Source organism: Chelonia mydas, chromosome 2 (assembly GCF_015237465.2).
Source record: "Chelonia mydas isolate rCheMyd1 chromosome 2, rCheMyd1.pri.v2, whole genome shotgun sequence".
NCBI lineage: Eukaryota > Metazoa > Chordata > Testudines > Cheloniidae > Chelonia > Chelonia mydas.
Genome location: NC_057850.1, coordinates 223,754,622 through 223,774,712, shown reverse-complemented (window position 1 = coordinate 223,774,712; position 20,091 = coordinate 223,754,622). Strand labels below are relative to the sequence as shown.

General features: G+C 41.7%; 1 protein-coding gene across 1 annotated transcript in view; it reads right to left on the bottom strand.

The window, feature by feature from the left end:
* Positions 1-20,091, bottom strand: part of MALRD1 (MAM and LDL receptor class A domain containing 1) — a 478,214-nt gene that overhangs the window by 372,026 nt on the left and 86,097 nt on the right. The window contains exon 14 of the mRNA XM_037891563.2: positions 18,549-18,669. Within this exon, the coding sequence (XP_037747491.1) occupies positions 18,549-18,669 (121 nt within the window). The remainder of the gene's footprint in view (positions 1-18,548; positions 18,670-20,091) is intronic.

Sequence of the window (20,091 nt, the reverse complement as noted above, 5' to 3'; positions counted from 1 at the left end):
AATCCAGTTCTGCTTAATGAGGAGAATATAAACACTAAATTCCAGTCCTCTAAAATATGGGATTGTTCATATCCTGAATTCAGAGATGGTAGTAAAGTTCAGGCCCAATTCCATTTATGAGCTTCATTAAGACACTGCACAGAGCAAACCAGGATTACACTTCTCTAGTTACTTGCACTGACATTGCAATTAACAATGAACAAATTGACCTATTCGGTGCAATAGTGTAATCATTTATGACATCTCTCGGCAAAGACTTATTAATTGTGTCAAGTTCAAATAATACGCACAATATCCTAGCCCACTTGGCCTAGATACCACAATGAATAAGGCATCATACACAGAGATTTCATCATTATTGCAAATCCCAAAGGGATGTGACCTCCTTGCAAACTGAGTTCCCCCAGATCAATCTAGCAAGGTGCTTAAGATAGTCTGATTATACATCCACCACTGGCAATCATGTCACACCATCAACGCTTTTGGTGCTCATGTGATCGCCAGCCATGTAGTGTCATTCCTTGGTACATACACTTCAGAATTCACCGATCTTCCTTTTTTTTATATCCACACCAAGAAAGCCAAGAGAAACTGAATCAGTGCTGATGGAGGAGGTTGCTGAGTTTGGCTCAGAATATCCTCATTTCTGATCTTGTCCTGCCTCTTGAAATGAGACAACAAGCATCAAAACTGTCAATCTGGTGTTCTTCAGCCTTCCTTGGCACCATCATTCATTTCCATAAAACAGAGTTGCTAGAACTGTAGTTCTATAGGTCTGTGGCTTTGTAGCAAGTTTGATGTCATGATATCCTCACAGAGGCCACTGGAGTACTGTCATGGATGGTTATAAACTGTTCAGGAAGGACAGGCAGGGCAGAAAAGGTGGGGGAGTAGCACTGTATGTAAGGGAGCAGCATGACTGCTCAGAGCTCCGGTACGAAACTGCAGAAAAACCTGAGTGTCTATGGATTAAGTTTAGAAGTGTGAGCAACAAGAGTGACGCAGTGGTGGGAGTCTGCTATAGACCACCGGACCAGGGGGATGAGGTGGATGAGGCTTTCTTCCGGCAACTCACAGAAGCTACTAGATCGCATGCCCTGGTTCTCATGGGTGACTTTAATTTTCCTGATATTTGCTGGGAGAGCAATACAGCGGTGCATAGACAATCCAGGAAGTTTTTGGAAAGCGCAGGGGACAATTTCCTGGTGCAAGTGCTAGACGAGCCAACTAGAAAGGGAGCTTTTCTTGACATGCTGCACACAAACAGGGAAGAATTAGTGGGGGAAGCAAACGTGGACGGGAATCTGGGAGGCAGTGACCATTAGTTGGTTGAGTTCAGGATCCTGACACAGGGAAGAAAGGTAAGCAGCAGGATACGGACCCTGGACTTCAGGAAAGCAGACTTCGACTCCCTCAGGGAGCGGATGGGTAGGATCCCCTGGGGGACTAACATGAAGGGGAAAGGAGTCCAGGAGAGCTGGCTGTATTTCAAGGAATCCCTGTTGAGGTTACAGGGACAAACCATCCCGATGAGTCAAAAGAATAGTAAATATGGCAGGCGACCAGCTTGGCTTAACGGTGAAATCCTAGCGGATCTTAAACATAAAAAAGAAGCTTACAAGAAGTGGAAGGTTGGACATATGTCCAGGGAAGAGTATAAAAATATTGCTCAGGCATGTAGGAATGAAATCAGGAGGGCCAAATCGCACCTGGAGCTGCAGCTAGCAAGAGATGTCAAGAGTAACAAGAAGGGTTTCTTCAGGTATGTTGGCAACAAGAAGAAAGCCAAGGAAAGTGTGGGCCCCTTACTGAATGAGGCAACCTAGTGACAGAGGATGTGGAAAAAGCTAATGTGCTCAATGCTTTTTTTGCCTCTGTCTTCACTAACAAGGACAGCTCCCAGACTGCTGCGCTGGGCATCGCAACATGGGGAGTAGATGGCCAGCCCTCTGTGGAGAAAGAGGTGGTTAGGGACTATTTAGAAAAGCTGGACGTGCACAAGTCCATGGGGCTGGACGAGTTGCATCCGAGAGTGCTAAAGGAATTGACGGATGTGATTGCAGAGCCATTGGCCATTATCTTTGAAAACTCGTGGCGAATGGGGGAAGTCCCAGATGACTGGAAAAAGGCTAATGTAGTGCCAATCTTTAAAAAAGGGAAGAAGGAGGATCCTGGGAACTACAGGCCATTCAGCCTCACCTCAGTCCCCGGAACAATCATGGAGCAGGTCCTCAAGGAATCAATCCTGAAGCACTTACATGAGAGGAAAGTGATCAGGAACAGTCAGCATGGATTCACCCAGGGTAGGTCATGCCTGACTAATCTAATCGCCTTCTATGATGAGATTACTGATTCTGTGGATGAAGGGAAAGCAGTGGATGCATTGTTTCTTGACTTTAGCAAAGCTTTTGACACGGTCTCCCACAGTATTCTTGTCAGGAAGTTAAAGAAGTATGGGCTGGATGAATGCACTATAAGGTGGGTAGAAAGTTGGCTAGATTGTCGGGCTCAACGGGTAGTGATCAATGGCTCCATGTCTAGTTGGCAGCCGGTGTCAAGTGGAGTGCCCCAGGGTTCGGTCCTGGGGCCGGTTTTGTTCAATATCTTCATAAATGATCTGGAGGATGGTGTGGATTGCACTCTCAGCAAATTTGCGGATGATACTAAACTGGGAGGAGTGGTAGATACGCTGGAGGGCAGGGATAGGATACAGAGGGACCTAGACAAATTGGAGGATTGGGCCAAAAGAAACCTGATGCGGTTCAATAAGGATAAGTGCAGGGTCCTGCACTTAGGACGGAAGAACCCAATGCACAGCTACAGACTAGGGACCGAATGGCTAGGCAGCAGTTCTGCGGAAAAGGACCTAGGGGTTACAGTGGACGAGAAGCTGGATATGAGTCAGCAGTGTGCCCTTGTTGCCAAGAAGGCCAGTGGCATTTTGGGATGTATAGGTAGGGGCATAGCGAGCAGATCGAGTGACGTGATCGTTCCCCTCTATTCAACATTGGTGAGGCCTCATCTGGAGTACTGTGTCCAGTTTTGGGCCCCACACTACAAGAAGGATGTGGAGAAATTGGAGAGAGTCCAGCAAAGGGCAACAAAAACGATTAGGGGTCTGGAACACATGACTTATGAGGAGAGGCTGAGGGAACTGGGATTGTTTAGTCTGCAGAAGAGAAGAATGAGGGGGGATTTGATAGCTGCTTTCAACTACCTGAGAGGTGGTTCCAGAGAGGATGGTTCTAGACTATTCTCAGTGGTAGAAGAGGACAGGACAAGGAGTAATGGTCTCAAGTTGCAGTGGGGGAGGTTTAGGTTGGATATTAGGAAAAACTTTTTCACTAGGAGGGTGGTGAAACACTGGAATGCGTTACCTAGGGAGGTGGTAGAATCTCCTTCCTTGGAAGTTTTTAAGGTCAGGCTTGACAAAGCCCTGGCTGGGATGATTTGATCGGGGATTGGTCCTGCTTTGAGCAGGGGGTTGGACTAGATGACCTCCTGAGGTCCCTTCCAACCCTGATATTCTATGATTCTATGGACCTGAAAAATGGCAGCAGCAGTTGCTTCATGAGCATCCACTTCTTTTGTGCATCCTCCTGGACAGTCTATGATGCTGATGAAATATTTGACAGCTGCCACCTACTGGATGGTCCGTCTAGACAGGTTAATGTCTGAGCTCATTGTAATCTGGAGTGAGAGGCTGTTTGACAGAAATGGCCAGGGACTTAGTTTCATCGAGATTAATAAGCAGACTAATGAGTGCTGCTTCTTGCCTGATCAGATTGCCCATCCTCTGAAGTGATTCAGCAAACCAAGACAACAAGACAATGTCACCGGCATATTCAAAATCTCGGAACATTATCATGTTCAGCTCAATGCCACCAACAGCTGCCTCCTGAAGCTTATCCATCAACCAATCTAAGTTGATATTAAACAATGATAGTGACAGAATACAGCCTAGCCGAACTCCTGTGGAGGTAGGAAACTGCGCTTTGCATGTGCCATTCACTTGAACTCAGTTTTCCATCCCATTATAGAGCTCTTCTATCAGGGATTCTGAGATGCCTCATCAGATCCCACAAACTTGCTCAATGCACTGAACTGAAAGTCTGGTGGAAGTCTATAAAAAGTGATGTTCACAGTTTATTAAGTTCAGCTATCTTCTCAAAAAGCTATCTCAAGTTAAAGATCTGGTTGACAGTGGAACAACCAGGTCTACAGCTGCACAGAGTATCCTGGCATGTGCTCCAAAGTGCATAAATGATTTGAAATATTAACAGGGAAGCAAATATTTTCCCTGGGACCAACAAGAGAGTAATACCTCTATCGTAAACACAGGCAGAATAACCCCCCTTCCTCCAGCCATCAGGGATGATATCAGTGCACTTAATGGTCTGGAAGAGCCTATGTAGCCACAGTACAATAATACTCTCACGTGTCTTCAGCAATTCAGCGGGTAACATTACAGACCCCTTGTGATTTCCCAGACTTCAGCTTATGGACTATGATCAAGATCTCTTCTTGACTGAAGGAAGATGGATCTTATAGAGCTTCTTGCTCTTCAAGTGGAAGATAGACTGCAGACAATAAACAATTGTGGAGTATCTTGAAATGATCTTCGCTTTGATGCAACTCACCCTGCAGACTCTGGAGGATGCTGTCATCCCAATTCTTTACTAGACAAGCTGGTCCCACCTTCCCCTGCAGCTGCAAAGTTGATTTAAAGGTTGTGGAGACCATGCGTGGCAGCAGCCTGTTTTCAACTGGTTGTCTGAGCTGACCAGAGGATTCTTTATCTTCCTTATACAATGACTTGATGACATTCTGAAGTCAAATTCATTAAGACTTTGCTTTTGCTCTCAAGAAAGGTGTTTTTAAAGACTCAAATTGTAGCTTCGCTTTTTTCTTAGCTCCAACTGCTTTGAGCATCTCCTCACTGATTTATGGATGATGTTCGAAGCGCTGAGGCTCCATCACTGAGCTGGCAACAGTCTTTGAAGTTGGAGGCACACTTTTGATAGCAGAAGTTGATGGTTGTGTCAAGTTCAGCACCTCTGGGCACTCATACAATCATAACTGTTGCCTGTCAATGATTATCAATGAGGGCATGATCAATAGCAATCCTGGTGAAACCATCCAGGTTGTACCAGTTCTGCTTGTGAAACTTAGGGTGATGGAAGAGCAAGTCATTGATCATGATGTCACAGGCACCCTCAAATTTCAGCAGTCACTATCCATTCCTATTCTTCTGCTTATATCAAACTTCCTGAGCATACTTGCACAGGTGCATTAAAGTCACCCAGAATCACAATGACATCACTTCTCAGAGTTTTATTACAGATTGACTGGAGTTTCTGGTTTAAAAATATCTGCAGCTGCGTTGTTGGACTTAGTATCGGTGGAACTATACACAGCAATGATGGTAAGATGCCCATAGCCATCATGGAATTGGATGCTAATAACAACACTGTAATCCTGTTGGGCTTTGGGTAAAAGCAGAATGGTCACTGCTGGCTACAGCAATCCATTAGGGTCGTCTGAGAACAAAATCATATACTCCTCAGCTTTCTTTTCACCACTTGCATGCCAGTGCACTTCAGATACAGTATACACCTCAGTGTTCAACTGCTTGATGAGGAGAATAGCTGTAGCTATTTCAGACAATGTTTGAACATTCCAAGCACCAATTTTACATTTGCCACCAACACACAGGACACCATAATGGCCCCTTTGCAAGGTTTCATTGGTCATTTTTGCCTCACTGGCAGAGAAACTCTTGACTGTTTCAGTTTGTTGCCACTGGTCTGCTTTAGTGTAAGTACCCTCACAACATTAACATATTGACCTCGTACCGACACAGGGATCTGGTTAAAGTTAATTTTTATTAGTTACAACATAATAACCTCTGGAGGAACTGCTTCTCCCTACATAAACTATCCATTAGGATAGGTTTGCAAACAAACAGCCTGTCAAGGTTCCTCCCCGACTCTGAACTCTAGGGTACAGATGTGGGGACCTGCATGAAAAACCTCTAAGCTTATCTTTACCAGCTTAGGTCAAAACTTCCCCAAGGTACAAAATATTCCACCCTTTGTCCTTGGATTGGCCGCTACCACCACCAAACTAATACTGGTTACTGGGGAAGAGCTGTTTGGACACATCTTTCCCCCCAAAATACTTCCCAAAACCTTGCACCCCACTTCCTGGACAAGGTTTGGTAAAAAGCCTCACCAATTTGCCTAGGTGACTACAGACCCAGACCCTTGGATCTTAAGAACAATGAACAATCCTCCCAACACTTGCACCCCCCCTTTCCAGGGAAATGTTGGATAAAAAGCCTCACCAATTTGCATAGGTGACCACAGACCCAAACCCTTGGATCTGAGAACAATGAAAAAGCATTCAGTTTTCTTACAAAAAGACTTTTAATAAAAATAGAAGTAAATAGAAGTAAAGAAATCCCCTCTGTAAAATCAGGATGGTAGATACCTTACAGGATAATTAGATTCAAAACATAGAGAATCCCTCTAGGCAAAACCTTAAGTTACAAAAAAAGATACACAGACAGAAATAGTTATTCTATTCAGCACAATTCTTTTCTCAGCCATTTAAAGAAATCATAATCTAACGCATACCTAGCTAGATTACTTACTAAAAGTTCTAAGGACAGGTTTCAGAGTAACAGCCGTGTTAGTCTGTATTCGCAAAAAGAAAAGGAGTACTTGTGGCACCTTAGAGACTAACCAATTTATTTGAGCATGAGCTTTCGTGAGCTACAGCTCACTTCATCTGATGCATACTGTGGAAACTGCAGAAGACATTATCTTCTGCAGTTTCCACAGTATGCATCCGATGAAGTGAGCTACAGCTCACGAAAGCTCATGCTCAAATAAATTAGTTAGTCTCTAAGGTGCCACAAGTACTCCTTTTCTTTTTGTAAAAGTTCTAAGACTCCATTCCTGTTCTGTCCCCAGCAAAGCCAGCATAAAGACAGACTGAGACCCTTTGTTTCTCTCCCTCCTCCCAGCTTTTGAAAGTATCTTGTCTCCTCATTGGTCATTTTGGTCAGGTGCCAGCGAGGTTACCTTTAGCTTCTTAACCCTTTACAGGTGAGAGGAGTTTTCCCCTGGCCAGGAGGAATTTCAAAGGGGTTTACCCTTCCCTTTATATTTATGACACAGCCATAAAAGGAAAAGCAATCCTTAAGAGAAGGCTGCCATTAGCCTGCTGCTTCAATAACTGAGGATGTTAAACAACAGCTACTAAATCAGTATGTCTGGATAACTTGCATCAAAGAGTTTTAAGAGAGCTGCCTGAAGATCTCTTTGGGTAGTTATGTTGATGTTTAATAAGTTTTGAAACACTGGGGAAGTTCCAGAGAACTGGAATTTTGTGCCAATATTTTAATAGGGTAAATAGAATGACCCAAGTATTTACAGGGCAGTCAGCCTGATTTTAATACTAGCCAAAATATTTAAACAGCTGACACAAGACTTGATTAATAAAGATTTAAAAGAGGGTAATCAAGCAATCAAGTTAGGTTCACAGAAAAATAACTCTTGTCAAATAACTTTCCTTTTTCAATGCAATTAGAAGTTTGGTTGATGTATATTATGCAATCCTTGGATGTATAAACAGGGAAATACCAAATAGGAGTAGAGTGGTGGTATTACCTCTATATTTGGCATTGGTGAGACCACTAATAGAATACTTTGTCCATTTCTGGTACCCACATTTCAAGGAGGAGAGTGAAAAATTGGAGCGGGTTCAGAGAAGAGACATGATTATTAATACATTGGAAGGCATGTCTCACAGTGAGAGCCCCAAGGACCTCAATCTATCTATCTTATCAAATTGAAGGTTATTTGGTGATTTGATCACAGTCTATAAATACTTACATGGAATGTGACAATAGAGGGCTCTTTGATCTAGCAGACAACAGTTGGAAGTTGAAGCCAGAGAAATCCAGATGAGAAATAATTGCAATTTTTAATATTAGGGTATTAGCCCTACTCAATATTCTCCTGCTTACACATCCAAGGATCACATAATATACATAAATCCAAATTAACCACTGGATGGAAGTTGGTGGTTGCCTAGAGACAGGAAGTCATGACCTGAAAATATTCAGTGTGGCCAAACAGAGGACAGCAATATATACTTGGTGCTTCAAAATGGATAATTTCCCAAAGTTGAGGAAAAACATGAGCAAGATTGACTGAGATGAAAAATTTAGTCAGAAAAATGTGAATGAAAATTAGGATCTATTTAAGAAGAGTTTATTAGATGGCCAAAAAGCCAAGATTCATCAATCAAATAAGAGGAAAACTTTGGCTAAAAGCCCATTCTGGTTCAGTAGTGAAGCAAAGCCAGCAATTAGAATTAAAAATAAATAAATGCATACATAAAAATGACATTTAACAAATGCAAAAGAGGGAAAGAGAGAAAAACTAAAATAAATTAGAAATTATGAAGTGTAGAAAATGGATAAGGGAAGGGAAGGACATCAGGTAAAAGTCCATGGCTGGCAGAACTAGGTATAATAATAATGAGTTTTTTAAAGTATATTAGAAACAAAATAAATTCTAACAATGATATAGACTCATTATTAGATATTAATAGTGATTCAGAAAAGGAAGAAGTGTTCAATAAATATTTCTGTTCTATATTTGGAAAGAAGCAGGAAGTCAGATTAGATGATGTAATGGGCCCTTCTGGCCTTAAACTTTAGAGTCTATGGATCTCTATGAAATTAACCATGGAAACAACTGACCAAGGGTTCTGGCAGATTCTCCATCAATGGACATCTTTAAACCAAGACTGGATGTTTTTCTGAAAGATATGCTGTAGTTAAACTATTGAACCTGAAACACGAATTAATTCAGGAAAGCCCTATGTTATGCAGGTCAGACTAGATTATCGCAGTGGTCCTGTCTGGCCTTATAAATCCATGAGTTTGTGAAAATCCATCCAAGGATCAGGACCAAGTGGGCCCAGACCCCATTTCCCTTTCCAGATGTGAAGGAAGGAAGGAAGGAAGGAAGGAAGGAAGGAAGGAAAGGAGTGCTTCTCCTCACCATGCAGTGAAAAAACAAGGGTCCCGCCAGATACCACCTAGTCAGTGCCCAGGACTGTAATAGCAACTCTGACCTCCTTCTACCTTAATTAAGCTGCAACAAATAACTCAATAGCTGTACCTCACCCCTAGACAAACCTTCTGAAAAGGGGCTCTAATAAAGGTCAAAAAACACAACCACTAGCTGCCCATCTACAATGGGGGTGCGGGAGAACCCTTCCTAGACCATTAACAAAGCACTTGCCAAAATGCATAGCTAAGTAGGAAATCAGTAGGAACTGGAAGACAGAACACAACCCAGGGGAAGGGTGACTGGGGAAAGAAAACAGCCCACAACCAGGAGCAGCACTATAAGACATCTCTACTCTCACAAGTTAATGAGGCAATTGTGCAGCCCAGAAATGAGCCAATCAAGCAGTGAGGGGGGTAGCAACTAAGGGCCCACCACTTTGCTCAAGCCATGTCTATGCATGAGACTGCTAAGGGAGAAGATGAGGTGTCCATGCTGCTCCTCTCCAGATCTTTCTCCCAGGGGTCCAGCCAAATATCTCCCCTACCCTCCCTCCCACCAAATGCAGGGCTGCATTTTTTTCTATTCCAAAATGACTCAGCCACAAACAGGATTTTTCTTTCACATTCCCAGTATTTCAAGTGGTTAAGCAGGACACCATGCCACTCAGGTTTGACCCATCCATCCCATCATAGTCAATCAAACATAGTCAATCAAACTAATCAAACTTGGACCACGTCCTCAACCACCTACCTATTATAATGTGTAGAGAAAAAAAGTCATTATTATAGGGGACTTCAACCTAAGGGACGAATGCTGGAGGTCTTATGCCAGGACGAGGCAGTTCTTGGAATTCCTAAAAATTATGGAGGATAATTTCCTAACTCAAAAAGTATTACATCCAACATGGGGAAATTCTATATTACATCTCATCATGACAGTGAAAGAGGAATTGATCACAGAACTAAAATTAGTGGTTGCTTAGGTACCAGCAATCATGACTCAGTCACATTTGTTAGATGGAAACAGAATAAAGTCATACACACAAATGGTGCACTGAAAGGGCCATATACACATACATACACACACACGGTGCACTGAAAGGGCCAATTTCACAAAGCTGAAAACAATCATGAGTCAAATCAGCTGGGACACAGAAGTTAAACAGAAAAATGTGAATAATTGGGAATAGTTTAAGGTTTTACTAAATTTCCCAAAACCTATAATCAGATAGGAGGCCATACTGGTTAAAAATAACCTGGTTTATGTGGGATGTGAAAACAACTGTAAATGATATATAAACAAACAAACGGAAAAAGGGGGAAGTTCTAGTAATGAGCATAAATTAGAAGCTATGAACTGTAGAAAATTGATAAGGGAACTGAAATACTGCAAGAAGAAATCTATGGCCAGCAGAGTTAAGGACAGTAAGAAGAAGTTCAAATACATTAGGAACAAAAGGAATCCTAACAATGCTGTTGCTCCATTATTAGAAGAAAATGGTAGAACTGTCTATAATAGGAAATAAACAAATTATGGTAAATAATGATGAAGAGAGGTCTCTGATACAGAGTGGTCTGGATCACTTGGTAAGCTGAGCACAAGTCATACATCTAGGAACAAAGAATACAGGCCGTACTTACAAGATTGAGGACTCTGTCCTGGGAAGCAGTGACTCCGGAAAAGACTTGGGGAACGTAGTGGATAATCAGCTAAACGTAAGTTTGCAATGTGACACTGTGGCCAAAAGGGCCTATGCATTCCTTCAATGCATAAACAGGAGAACAATGAGTAGGAATAGGAAGGTTATGTTACCTCTAGATTTGGCACTGATACGAGAGTTATTGGAATAGGGTGTCTAGTTCTGATCTTCATACTTCAACTTGGATGATGATAATAAATTGAAGAGGGTTCAGAGAAGAGCCACAAGAATGACTGCAGGATTGGAAAATGTGATTTATAGAGAGAAAATCCAGAAGCTCAATCTATTTAGCTTATCACAAAGGGTAAGGTCTGACTTGATCACAGTCTATAATTATCTACATGGGGAAATAGAAATTTGATAGCAGAGGGAGGGCTTTTCAGTCTAGCTGCAGAATATATAACAAGATCCAGCGGCTGGAAGCTGAAATAGGCTAGAAATAAGGTACTTTTTTTTTAACATTGAGGGCAATTAACCGTTTGAACAACTTAGCAGTGGTTGTGGTGGATTCTCCATCACTGGAAATCTTTAAATGAAGATTGGATTTTTTTTTCTTAAAAAGATGCTCTAGTTCAAACAGGAATTAATTCAAGGAAGTTCTATGGCCTGTGTTATGCAGGAGGTCAGAGTAGGCAATCACAAAGGTTCCTCTGGCCTTGGAATCTATGAATCTATGTAAGAATGTTCTAGATATTCACCGCCTGGAAATCCAGAGATTCAAACTCCCAAATAGATCTTTGAGTGAAAATTAACATAATGGTCTCCTTCTGGTCTTTTGCGAACATTTATCCACCTCCTATAATCTAGTGGGAGGGCAAGGTTTATTCCAGAACAAATGCTGAGTGACAAACCAATGCTTTGAGTTTCACTACTGAAAACACTTCAATTTGCAGGGTGATTAAGAACAAGAACATAAGAATGGCCCTACTGGGTCAAACCAAAGGTCCATCTAGCCCAGTATCCTGTCTTCCGACAGTGGCCAATGCCAGGTGCCTCAGAGGGAACGGACAGAACAGGTAATCATCAAGTGATCCATTTTTTTTAATGGAAGTAATTTACAGCATATTTATCTCCACAAATGAAACAAAAAAGGTCTCAGATATATGAGCTTTTTCTAGTTACTCCTCATCATTTTATTCAATCCAAAATAACACCGAATACGCATAAGGAAAAATAGTGTATTCACTCCAGCCAGGTAAGTATTTCCCCTGGGTATCTCTCCTCCATCCCCTTTCATTAAAGGAACAGGATCCACCTGCTCTCCTTGCTGGAGTCCTGTGATAAACACAACTGCTTTCCCCTTCTCCCATCATTAAAGGAAGGAAGCAGATGCCTCTCATTAACCCCGGCTGATTGCTTCCTTTTTATCTCTATCTTTGAGAACATGTTCTTTAAAGAGAGAAAGTGTGTTTCTAGCCCAGTGCATTCATCTGTTGAAGCCCCAAACTTTGAATGCAACTTGTTACAAACCATTTCAAAATTGAAACAATTGCTTTATTCAAGAGAGGTCCATGCACTAGAATTGTGGGGATGATGCAGGACTAAAGGTTACTGGGGCGGGGGTGTGGAGGAGGAAGAAGACACTGTATGGAGAAGATTCCACAGTACTTGTCCTCATTTCATCTGTCTGTTGGCACTACTTTGCAGTGTTGTAGCTGCATTGGTCCCAGGATCATTTTCATGAGCAGCAGCCATGAAATTCCCTCTCCAAAACTGATAATTAACGAGTAGGACCTTTGTATCATATTAGCAATGGTGGCAAAATGTTACATTGTAGCTCTGATCATATTCAGTAACACATGATACTGTATGGGGTAAGAGAATACGACAAGCTTCTTTTTAGATAATAAAATTTTGATATTATATTTGCACTGGTCTTTTACATAATTGTCAAAAAATAATCATACTATATTTTCCAATAATCTTTTACTAAGTATTGCTTATAGTACCTGTGATGAAGCAAGAATTTTCTGTAATATTTTATGAATCCTATGTGTGCCTTATGGCTATCCAGTGGTGGTGGGGGGAAGGACTGTTTGCTCTCAAGGCAGGCTGAGAGACATAGGTATTAATGTCGCCTATCTGTCTGAGCCTGAATGGGTCATTAAAAAAACCTGGCTGAGGCTGACCCCATGTCAGTGGAGAATCCAAGAAGACAATGGCAAATCCAATCACACAGACATTGACACCTAGCAACCTATGACCTAAAGGGAGATGGATTTCCCCACCTCTCAGCAGAGAAGCTGAGCAAAATTCACCATCTTGAGAATAAAGAACTGGGAAGATGTGAGGTGGGGCACAATAGTTGGCTTCTGGAAGTAGTTGGGAGCTCTCACCTGGGAACTGACTAAGAAGATCAAACTGACAGACAGACAGAGCCTGAACATGGAGTTCACTACAGCTTGGCTGGGCTCTGGGCTAACCAGAATGGACTTGGGCTATGCTTTACCTTACAATCTTTTGTGCTAACCTAGGAATTTCCTATGCTATATTCCTAATAAATATACAATATGCTATATTGACTAATAAACCTGACTGTTTTGACAATGCTATTTGAGTGTCTCTGCAAATATCTGGTGAAGTGCATTAATCCCTGAAGAGTGTACTAGTCTCTGCCAGGAGTCTCTCTCAGTTGGACTCACTGAACAGAGCTCATGGTGTGAAGCAGAAGTGCTGAAGCCCCAGAAGGTCAGTCTTAGAACGCAGTGAGGCTGTGTAGCCTACCCTGAAGGAAGACTGAGTTCCCTTGGGAGTTTGGCACACAGAAGAGGTTCTTCCAAGCAAAGCTGAGGGCATAGCACTGATCCTATGGATCTGTGACAGTATCTCCTTTGGAAAAATCAGCAAATGCATGGTAACTTGGCATAATGATCATGGCTCATGGGTTTTTATAACAACATGGTCAGTATCTAAGTCAACAGCAAGCGTCTAATTTTGAAAGTTGACATATTCAACCATGATTGCTTGTGCAAACTGAGTAACTGCATCTGTACATGCCCAGCTGTGCTTCTAAATGGCCATGCCTATGCATAAATATTAGATTTACAAATCCAATTTTAGCATTTGTATGTGAAAATTAGACAAGTGCAACTGTGTGTGCTCATCTTTGAAAAATCAGGCCCTGACTACCATGGTAATAATTTTCTCAGCCCAGCATAAAACTGTATCTAGTACTTTACATCATAGGTGTTGTAAAATAAAACACTCTTTTAAACAGCTCCGTTCTGCTGATAAATCCGCGTACAGCTTTTTTGTTTTAAACTTTAACAGGGCAGCTGTACAAAGACTACAAAGAGACATCAATACAGATTCAAATTGAAAGCACTGCATCTCTGGAGTTTTTACTCTTGATTCAATAACACCATTCATGAAGTAACGGAAATCTGGCCACAAGACTCCCAATGAGTATGTATATACGTCCTTACAGCATGAGTTACTAGTCAATATGTTTTCACTTACAGCATTTGGCTTCATCATTCCCATTTGAGCAGTCAGGTGTGAAATCACAAAACTTGTCAGACGAAATACAGGCTCCATCTTCACATGGTAAATAATCCCGTGGACAATAAAGGGATGAAGATTCAGTGGTTGTAAAGTTTGTTTCCCCTTTAAAAAAAAATGAAAACTGGTAAGATGTTCTTTTCACCATTTACATATATAATATTGCATGCAGATGGAATCAGTCATATATAAAGTGACTTTTTCACACCATTTTTGGTGAACTAGAAATCCAGTTAATGTTATTCTCCTTTCTAGACGACAGCAGCCATCTACTTGTGTATAATTATTTTCCATGACATCCCTAAGTGTGTTGGGTGCACCACAGTGCTAATAAGAAAAGTACTTGTCTAGAAAAGCTTAGAATCTAAAGACAGAAATTTTCAAAAACACTGATGTGCAGAGGCTTATACTCTAAGGCTTGGTCTACACTACATTCTTACTTTGGTTTAACTACATTGTTCGGGGTGTGAAAAATCCACACCCTGAGCATTGTAGTTATAGCGACCTTAACCCACTGTGTAGACAGTGCTATGTCAATGGGAGAGCTTCTCTCACTGACCTAGCTAACATCTCTCAGGGAGGTGGAGTCATTAAGCTGATAGGAGAGATCTCTCCCGTCGGCATAGAGCAGTGGGTGGCAACCTGCAGCCTGTCAGGGTAATCCGCTGGCGGGCTGTGAGACAGTTTGTTTACATTGACCATCCACAGACACGGCCGCCCGCAGCTCCCAGTGGCCGCGGTTCGCTGTTCCTGGCCAATGGGAGCTACAGGAAGCTGCATGGACCGCAGGAATGTGCTGGCCACCGCTTCCCACAGCTCCTATTGGCTGGGAACAGCGAACCGCAGCCACTGGGAACTGAGGGTGGCTGTGCCTGCCGACTGTGAATATAAACAAACTGTCTCGTGGCCTGCCAGCAGATTATCCTGACGGGCCACGTGCCGCAGGTTGCCCACCACTGGCATCGAGCGTCCTCAGACACACAACAGCAGCGCAGCTGAATTGGTGCAGCTATGCTGATGTAAATTTGTAGTATAGACCTGCCCTAAGTTGTCCAAGATAACCAAAGTCCAACTCAGCCTGTTACATAAAATTGCTTATAAAAATCAGCCGAAGTTAAAGACAGGAAGAATGAATTAGTCCAAACAAAAAGGTCTGTTGATACCACCCAAAGACCAGGTTAAGACTGTGACCAGTAAACAAAGCAGAATGGAATCTAAAATCAATGGACCAAAATTGGTGGGTCATAAATTAGGCCTAATTGGTGGACAAAATAATCAGGAGGGTGGGCTATTTCGCCCATTGCCCCCTTGGGGGGAAGGGTTAAAAATAAGACTTGGGAGTAGCAGGAATCATGGTGCTAGGCTAGACAATCAATGGGCTGAAAGGAGCAAGCTTCACAGTCATGGCTGCCACCGCCACAATCTCTTGGGACCGTGCAATCTATCATGGCACCATTGGGCCTTCATCATCCTGATCCTGAGAGATGTCCTGACCAAACCAGCCAGAGATAGGGACTCAGATGATATCACCAACTGCACCAGCTTTGGCTAAATCCTGAACAACTCCTACAATGAGAAACTTAGGTTCATGCTCTCCCCACTTCCTTTCATGTGTTATTTTCCTTCCCACCCCCTTATTTCTTCTCTTTCCTATCTCCCCTTTCTGTTTAATCGGAGTCTAGCTTAGCCAGCCAATACTGTCTCTTCGCAATATGGTGAGCCTATGACCAAAGAGGCAGCAAAAAGCCACACCCTAAACAGCCCAATGCTGGTACAAGGTTGCAAGCAAGAGTCAGCACAAGATGTAAGGCCTCACAAGTCTAGAACCTTGGCTGGCCGAGCTGCCAGGCTCTGTGCTGCCAGCCAGAGGTAGCTGTAACCAGAATGTGCTCCACTGCCCACGACCTTCTGTGGACACAGACCATGGAAATTCCTACCAGAAGTCATCTGATAGGCTCCCCGCCCTATATAAACCTAAGGGGCATTCCAGGAAATATCCAGGAAGTGTCCAGTATGGATCTCCTATAGCTGCCATGACCATTTGTTACTCCTGGCTTCGACCTCAGCTTGATTTGGACTTTGCCTCCTACTCATATCCTGAAACTTGACTGGACACTGACCCTTGATATTGATGCTGGCCTGGACCCTGATTATGCTCTAATTCCAGCCTCAGGTTTGCCCTGATCTGACCCTTGATCCTGACTACCCTGGTCAAGCTCCTTCCTGTCACAAGAGACAGAAGTTGAATTTTCTATCTTTGCTGTCCTCTTTTGTGTATGTTTATCTTGTTTTGTCTCCAAGGAAGTGGGATTGGACTTTAACACCAACTCCAGACCATCTCAGCTATCTTCTCTTGTTCCCAAAAAGACAGTTAATACCATCTAAGACTGTAAAAGCTCTACAGTTAAAAGGAATAAAGAATATTGTTAAAATAGACACCTTATTTGATATTTTATATTTCAAATGCTTTAATTGCTTTTTCCTTTTCTCTATCTTTAATAAATGGTTAAAGATTTTTAATATTGATTGTTGCCATTAGACTAAGCAGGCCAATTTCTCTGGACTGAAGAGCTCGAACCATATTTAATTGTTTAGCGTTGTATAGTGACATGGCCATATTAACATCTTTGACCCACTGGGCCCATATATTCCATAAAAATTAACACAACAGCATCTAAGGGAGTTAGAGGACCAACTCTTATTGAAAGTCAACCATTTTAGAGTGAACATTCTATGCATAGGACATCTTTCTCATGGATACTTCAACAGCATATAGCTTTCACCCCTGCCAATCAAGGGCAAATCTTGCACTAATGTTTTGTGCCTAGAGGATTCAGTTTAGCAACTGCGCCCCTTGCCTCTGATCATGTTTCCTGTTTATTATATAAGAAAATTCCCAGAAGCCAGATGTTCTGTGTTACACGGTCAGCAAGGTGTGTGTTAGAAGATAGTCCAGAACAGAGTTCAATGTAAGTGATACCCAAAATGTGCTAACTTTATTTCAGACCAGGGGTTAAAAAAAAAAAGACACGCTTTTTCTTTTTCAGTTTGTGAATTAATTTGGTAGCATAACAGACCAACTAGTCTGGTTAGGACTTTGCTGGAAGTGCTCCCTTCTTAAAAAGTAAATTTCTAAAAAATGACACTACTATGTGATTAATATGAGGGTAGAGTTTTTCTTTTTTAAAGAACCCTTTTTGAAAAGGAACTCTCTTCTACTAATTCCTAAATGCCTTAATACAGTAGAATATATGGGGAAGCAGGGAAGGCATCTGAAAACCGAAAGGTCTACATTCCCACCATGTCATACATTTTCCAGAAAAGGATTGAAGAAATTCAGGTTTCTGTGTTACACTCCTACAGTCAGTAACTTCCCTAGAGACTGTCTATGCCCATGCTACCTTGTAACACTACTCTATTTAACAAACATATTCATCAGTGTTGAAAAGTACCAAGATGTATACGTTTATGATGCAGATGGAGTTTTGTCATAAAAGTCATACTTTCTTTCCATCCAGCTACAGTTTAGATCACTGTGATTCTAATGGAAACTATAGCAAGTCATGTTAGACATAAGATGATAGGCTTCACTACAGAATATGCACTCTCACAAATAGACCTATGTCTTGCTCTATTTTCCACCTAACACCCTTATAAGAAGTGGTCAGATCACTCCCACAAACACTTTAATGGCTTTTTATGCGAGGGGATTGTTTTAGAGTATAGCTGGGGCATGGATATAAAATATAGGAAATAGAAGGAATTTAATAATACATGCACATAGGGCCAGATCTTCGGTTGGTGCAAACTGACATAACTGAACTGAAACCCATCAGAGCTATGCAAGTTAACACTGGCTGAGGATCTGATCTATACATAATGTCTATATACTTGTCTTTCGTCTGTGTCTGTATAACCATACAGCTGACAGCTACTTTGTAGCATCCTTTTTCATACTCACTGACTTTAACAAGGCAACATTACTCTGAAAGTATGAATATTATGATTTACACATCTGTAATATCTAATTCAAATTATTCTGGAATTTGTTATCAATGAAAGGCTAAAAAATATCTTCAAATCAAGTTAGTTATTTCATTGTTTAATTCTTTTGTTAGGGAAAACCACAAAATGACATTAACTAGAAGAATATTTTTTTGTGAAAGAACAACAAAGCATAAAAAAGAAAGTTAGCTTGACACCGTACTTTGTCCTTCAGATTTTTTTTTTAATTTGCTTGCTTTAATTTAACTTGCCTTTGCTTTCTTGGCTGGTATTGGAAAGTGATTTATATGCAGTACCACATTCCGTTGTTATGCTGATGTCATCTATAGCAACAATGGCATCCTCTGATAGAGCAGTGGCTTGTAAAATGATCTATAATGACAAAGAAATAAATAACCTTATGAAAGGTCACATTACAAAAGGAAATATCATTTCTTTACAATTCCCGGTATCTGTATGGAGAGTAAACACCATCTACAACCATCACAGTTTTGAAGGACACCATTAGCCAACGAAACATATGGTTGAGATTAGCATGGTAAGATTCAAGTCAGAAACTTACAACTAAACTCTCAAAGACATAACTACCTTTACAGAACGTTATGGAACCTAAACAACCTTGTTTCAACCCTAAGCAATAATAATCATCACTTCCTGAATGTACTGTCTTCCTCGTGGAACCATGAAGTCATGTGCCTTTTTAAATGAGCTATTCAGGGTAACTAAATGTGGTGGTTTACAACTCAATTTAACTGAGACATGAGTTCATTTATATCATGTCTGCTGAGGTCAATAAGACATTTCCATATAAGAAATACATACAGTGTAATGTGTGCATACAAAGATACTTTTAAACACACTATGCCCCAAACTCCCTGCCAGCTAGCCTGGTAAAAAAAAAAAAGCATATTTCATACCTGAAAGTCACTGGAGGGCTATACTGATTCACTTAACTACAGCCCTCTCATTCAGGATTTCATTGATGTGAAATATAGCTTTGTTTCTTAGCCATATTTTAAACAGTTTTCTTGATGACAAAAATAATCACGGGGGGAGTGAGGGTGGCTGGCACATTTATGAAACAAGACATGCTCACACGATCATCCAGCCATGAAATGCCTTTGGAGAACTTTTCAGAGAACCCCAGATCAATTGCCTGATCCAAAATAAAGGCAAAGTTTCCAAGGGGCCATTCCAGCTGGCAGGAATCACTGGGGCATTGGCACACTCTTGCCACACCCCTGCACAGTTAAGAGTGGTGTAGAAGCTACTATGGCAGTGCTATATAACCCAAGGATCCACCCACATGCAGGAGGAATTTTCATATGGCCAGATCCACCAGGTTAATGGCTACTTTATGCTAAGGAGTAATGCAAATCTGCCAGAACGCATGGCAAATCTACCAAAAGATCTATATCTTCCAGAAGGCAAATTCTGTGCTAAAAGACATGCAGGACTTGTGATGGAGTGTGATTATGTCCCACCAAGACGTGCTTGAAGGGAGATTGCCTTGTCCCACTCTTGTAGTCGGAACTGAGTGCCCAGGGTTGATGAGTCAGGGCTCTGGGGGTGTTTAACCCTCATCCTGGCTTTTTGCGCCATTGGTGGGAATCACAACATACCAATCTCTGACCGTACCCAGAAAGGAGAGTATTCAGCTGAGGAATCCATTTTTTCTAAACTGATGTAGCACTGGAATTTCAGGAAGTACCAATGGAGGTTTGCTGTGGATCCTACCTCAGGATTTGATAGCATAAGGCAGTGCTGTAGAGCAGATTTCATGATGACATTTGA